The sequence below is a fragment of the Hipposideros armiger genome, unplaced genomic scaffold, assembly GCF_001890085.2.
Source record: "Hipposideros armiger isolate ML-2016 unplaced genomic scaffold, ASM189008v1 scaffold_957, whole genome shotgun sequence".
In the NCBI taxonomy this organism is placed as follows: Eukaryota; Metazoa; Chordata; class Mammalia; order Chiroptera; family Hipposideridae; genus Hipposideros; species Hipposideros armiger.
This window is the reverse complement of record NW_017732307.1, coordinates 545927-551199: the sequence shown is the minus strand read 5'-3', so window position 1 is coordinate 551199 and position 5273 is coordinate 545927. Positions and strand designations below refer to the sequence as shown.

The 5273-nt window shown below is 41.6% G+C and overlaps 1 protein-coding gene across 1 annotated transcript in view; it reads right to left on the bottom strand.

The window, feature by feature from the left end:
- LAMA2 (laminin subunit alpha 2) overlaps positions 1 to 5273 on the bottom strand; it is a gene marked incomplete at its 5' end in the record, with an annotated part of 435223 nt that overhangs the window by 7703 nt on the left and 422247 nt on the right. Inside the window, 2 exons of the mRNA XM_019630849.1 lie at positions 570 to 723; positions 2113 to 2268. Coding sequence (XP_019486394.1) covers positions 570 to 723; positions 2113 to 2268 — 310 coding nt within the window. The remainder of the gene's footprint in view (positions 1 to 569; positions 724 to 2112; positions 2269 to 5273) is intronic.

Genomic DNA, 5273 nt, shown 5'->3' with positions numbered 1-5273 from the left:
GGGGGAGAGGGTTGTCACTTTGTGAGGGGTGAAAAGTATAACTATTGCATTGTTTTGTACACCTCAAACTAATTTAAAAAAAGAATTATATGGGGGAAAAAAAAAAAAGAAACGGGCACCAGTATGTGTGTGCATTGTGTGTGTGAGGGGAGATCAAGAAATGGAGGCTTGCAAGAAAATGAAGGGAGAAATAAAGAAAAATGTTATCTCATCTCCCGAAAGGTAGACAGGGGAAATTGGAAAGTAGATAAATTACATAGCATAAACTTATGAACCTTCTTGCAGAATTACATTTATTTCGCTTTTATTGATCTCCAGGGAAGGAGATGAAATAAACTCTCTAAAGGGACTTTTAGTTTATTTCTCCTGTTAGGTCTTATCAGAATCATTAATACATTAATCTGCAAGAGGCATTTTTAAAATTACTTCTGCAGGTTTTTATGGCTGGTTTACATAAAAGATACTAGTTTAGGCTAGGACTCTGGGGACTTTCATTCTTCCAACCAAGCAAGAAGTTTCCTATTTGTATCTAGTTTGTAGTCAACAGGAAGGAAACGGAAACACCTCACCTGCTTTGGCAAAACCTGTTCCATCAAAATAGGTTCCTTTCTGAGCATTTGCAAAACATGTCCCAACATGGAAGCTGGAGGTTGGCTGATCCAGATCAACAGGGGCCTCTGCCATCTGCAGATTCCTGATGCAGCCCTCAATGCTGTAGGTCACCTATTATTCAGGTCAGAAGAAACAAATATCAGGTTTTAGCAGAACTTTGCCCTTATGTGGAGTGCAGTCATTTGTGGGGTGCTCTAAGCGTGTCATCACCAGCCATTTGTCTTAAAGTATCTCCAACTGCCTCGATCTGCACTATCAGGTTTCACAACATGGGTGCAGAGCATCCTGTGTTGTGCTTCTCAACTAGGATATATTTCGCCTAGAATATGACCGTTCTGATATTCTAAATACCGCACAGAGCTATGGGCCCATATGGGTATCATAACTTTTCATTAGTCTCTTACATTTCTGTTAATAGTTTTTTAACCTTACTATATACACCTTTTGTCATAAGCTATGTTGAAATTCTATCTGGAAAGACTTGGTTCTGTGTTTCTTCTTTATGAAAATCTAATCAGAGCAGTGGGACCCTTTCCTAAGAAAACACACATACACATAAAACTTGAAAGTTTGCATAAAACATTCTACGTTTCAGGGCTATCGAAATAAATCAATCATACTCTGCTCCATTATATTTTATCTGGTTTTAGGATGCAAGTTAATCACTCTTGTCACTCTCATTTCAAAGATTCTCAGTTGCGAGGCCTCGGTAGCATAACCAACATCTATGAAAGGAAAGTGATGCAGATCATCCATTAGAGAAGCCAAATCCTGAGAATTACAACTGTGATTAACAATTGTCTTTGATGAGGAACAACTCTACATTATCATGTGTCCCGATCTGATTATAGAAACGGAGCACGCTTGTATGTAGTGTATTCTCTAAAAACACAAATCCCTTATGCTTCTTAAAATAATACTTTCCAAAGCAAACCAGGACACACGGTCTGACAAAAAATTATTTTGTGAATATTGATTTACCAAATTGTGAGGACTTTAAATTCTGAATCCAGTATTGGGTAACTATAAATACCTCATCTCTCAATGTTTGCTAAATCTCTAGTTCTGAAACAATCCTATCAATACCATTATCATCTTCGTTGTTCACTGCTTTCTATATGCCTGGTACTCCTCCAAGCACATTAAATATATTACCTCACTTAGTCTTTACAGCAACCTTGTTTGTTTGGTATTAATATTACCCTATTTTACAAAAGAGGGAACTCTGTCAAAGAAAGATTAGGTAACTTGCTTAAGATCACATAGCTAGTCAATACTAAAGCAGATATTCAAACTGAGGGAGTCTGGCTCTAGGGTCCATACTCTGCGCTGAGACATTGCCTCTCGTAGTCAAATCTGCCTAGAAGACCATGTGTCGCTTCTCGGAGAAGATGGTTTCCTATCCAGTTAAAAGTGGTCATGGGACGATGTGACCTAATAATTCAAAATACATGACTCAGCCAGTTATTTAGGCCACAAAGAAACAAATTAGACACTTACTGGACCAATTCTTCGGGTAGTGTAGTTGATGGGTAGCCCACCAACATACAACATTCCCACAACATCCAGGATATCAGCATTCTTGGGACTGATGGTTCTGTTGGAGGCATCATCTACGTAAAGAATTCCTTCTTGCTTAACTCGCATAATTTTAATCTACAAAAAGAAGAGGAGCCATTAATGCCAGTCATGGATACATTTCAAATATGTCGAGTATGAGAAATACGAACTTTTAGGCTATTCCTTAGGAAAAGCAAAGTAACTTACGGAGTGCCTAGTAAGTGCTAAGCTCATAATACAAGTGAGGTTAAACCTATTTTGCAGGATAGCTCGAACTCTGTTTTTTTCCATTACTGCCATCTCTGAAAAAGTACAGAATCTTTCCGGGTGAGTTTTAGATTGAAGACTCTTCTATAGATTGCCAAGTGAACATGTTGTAAGGAACCGGGCAGATTGAGAGCCCTGTCATGATTAAGTGGGCTGCAAAATTCATGTCCGTTTTTAGAAGTGCATTAGTTTGATTGAGCCAAGTCTGGTCTCCCCAACATGATTTCAGATACGGTACATCCCTCTGCCTAACAGGCACTTCTCATGCAGGGGGAAGGCTGGCACATCCAGGCTGCTCTGCTGTTGCTGCAGCAGCTGATTAGTACAAAGTCAGGGAGGAAGATGGAAAACTGACTGATGCTGAAATTGCAGCAGTGGAGTGAATTATCTTCTGGGATAGAGTGAAATAAGGGGTGTGAAGACTGGCATGAACATAAAATCCTTGAATCTGAATTTAGGAAAAGGAGCATGTAACCCTGCGAATGCTGGAGTACAATGATCACTTAAAAATGAATTGAGAGCCGGCTGAGTGGCGCGNTTTTGATGGGCAAAGGTGGGTTTAAAGCAGATATTAAGACCAAAGGGTAGAAAAGGCTGAGTTGTTCTGCAAGATAAGACACGGAGACTTTGTTTCTGGTCCTGAGAGGAAGCAATAAGGAGAAGAGAAGAACATGAGGCAGTTCAGCTGAGGACAGAGGGAATAAGGAGGCCATGGAAACCTCAGTAATTGGGTGGCTGGAAAGCTTTTAAGGGCAAATATATCAAGGGTTTAAACTGAAGCTGTATTGGGTTGTTTGGAAAAGTCATGATGTATTTTTTCTATGTTTTTCATTGCAAATAAGTGTCATGACTTTTCCGACAGCCCAATATGTTTTCCAGTGACAACCTCCGCTGACCACCCAAGTCTTACGTAGATTATATTACATTGTGTGTTGAGGGGATGTCAGTAGTTGATGGAGACTAGGGAAGCGGCTAATTTTCTCATCCAGTTTGATCCAGAACAGAGAGCCCAGGCAGGATGGAAGTCAATCTAAAAGCAGAAACTAAATCTGAAGCTTGCCATCAAATTTGACCAAGAGAATGCTAGCTGTCTGTGAATTGGTGGAAATTTTGGGGAAGGCTTTGAATTTTTATAGCACATGGAATTTGAGGTTCATCTTAATGTCCAGTGTTTCAATGTTTAACATATCCTGTGTTTTTTTCTGTTTTCTGCTTCTGTATAGGTGAAGTTTCCACCTGTGCTCTTGGCAGGAAGGCCCTGCTCTTCTGTCTCTGACAATGTAGGCCAGTGAGTGGTCAATGCATCTTTTAAATTCTCAAACGTCAACTTCTCCATAAAACCTTTCCTGATTTGCCCAACCAAAATGAATCCTTCTGCTAAATATTCACAGCACCCAGCTTGTATGTCTCTTCTAGTTTTTATTCATTTTTTTTTACTTGCTTTCTTGTGATTTCTGAGCATACAGAATCTTGATTTTTTTCTTCTTTGATCAGGTTTTTATTTAAAACTAGCTGTCCAAAGTGATTTGACCTTTATGGAATAAACACATTTCATTTCATGCTGCAGGCTGCTTTTCTTCCGTGGTGGGTTTCTCTCCCGCAGGCTTCTTTTCAGCTGCTGGCTTCTTGGGAGCTGCAGCCTTTCTCCCACCAAAAGCTCCTTCTTCTTTGTAATTCCAACAGCCTCCTTTCCTTTTTCTCTACCGCTGGCTTCTTGCCCGGAATCCCCTTCTCCTGTGATTTGACTTCAGGCGCTGCTGCGGCTTTATCCACCCGGAGTTTGTGGTTCCTGGCCTGGAGAAGAATGGTGTTCCAGTGCATGGATTTTGCATCTGAGTTTAGCTTCAAACCAAATGATTCTCAGGTTTTTCAGTGGATTCTTTCTCAGGACTCTGACGAATCTTCTTGCGTGGTGCTCAGAGGGCTCTTTGGGTCTCTGGGCTTTTCAAGATTTTGCTAAGGTCTGTACTGAGCATCTTGTGCATGGGAAAGTTGTAGTTATTCTTGAGGGAGGCAGCTTTTACACCAAGGCAGCTTTGTATCTAACTTGCGGAAAGTACTTTCAGTCCAAGTGCAGAATCAGCCCACATGCCCACCAGGAACAAGTTTGAAGATGTTCAGTTTGCTTACATTAAGCAGAGTAATTCCAGGGATGTTTTTGATGATGCCATTGTCCTCATTGTAGATAATGCAAGGTCCCCTGCGATGGATACGACAGTTTCTCATTTTGCTCTTGCCAGCTCTCATTTGCTGAGAGGCATAGACCTTTTGGATGTCATTCCAGGTGTTTCTTAAGTAGCAAAACAGCCTCCTTGGTCTTCTTGTAGCCTTTAACTTTGTTTTTAACCACCAAAGGAAGTTTGAGAACTTCCTCAATACGATGGCCTTTAGACATGACCAGCGCTGGTAAGGCCGAGGCAGCTAAGGCTGAGAAGATGGCATGCTGCTTCTGTGTGGTGTTCACTCTGCGGTGCCAATGGCACCAAGTTTCGGTTGGTGCAAACATGTGGCCTCCATGACCATATTGCCAGAAGCACCCTGGCCAGAATGATGAGTCCCACTGCCTAAACTCTGGGAATTCGAGCCACAGCTCTGCCCGTACCCCATGACCCAGCACTGGTGTGATGACCTGCTAATCCACTGAGAGCACAGGACTGTCTGTTGCTTCTGCGCAAGTTGGTGTGAACAAATTTCCCAATATCTGGTCAAATGGGAGACTTGAACACAGTTGGCAAAGTGGCATTTTGCCAGATGACTCCCCCTTTTCAGAGGACACCGATGTCAGTGGATGAGCACATGCCCTGGCGGGACAGGAGATGGCCACGCTCTTATCG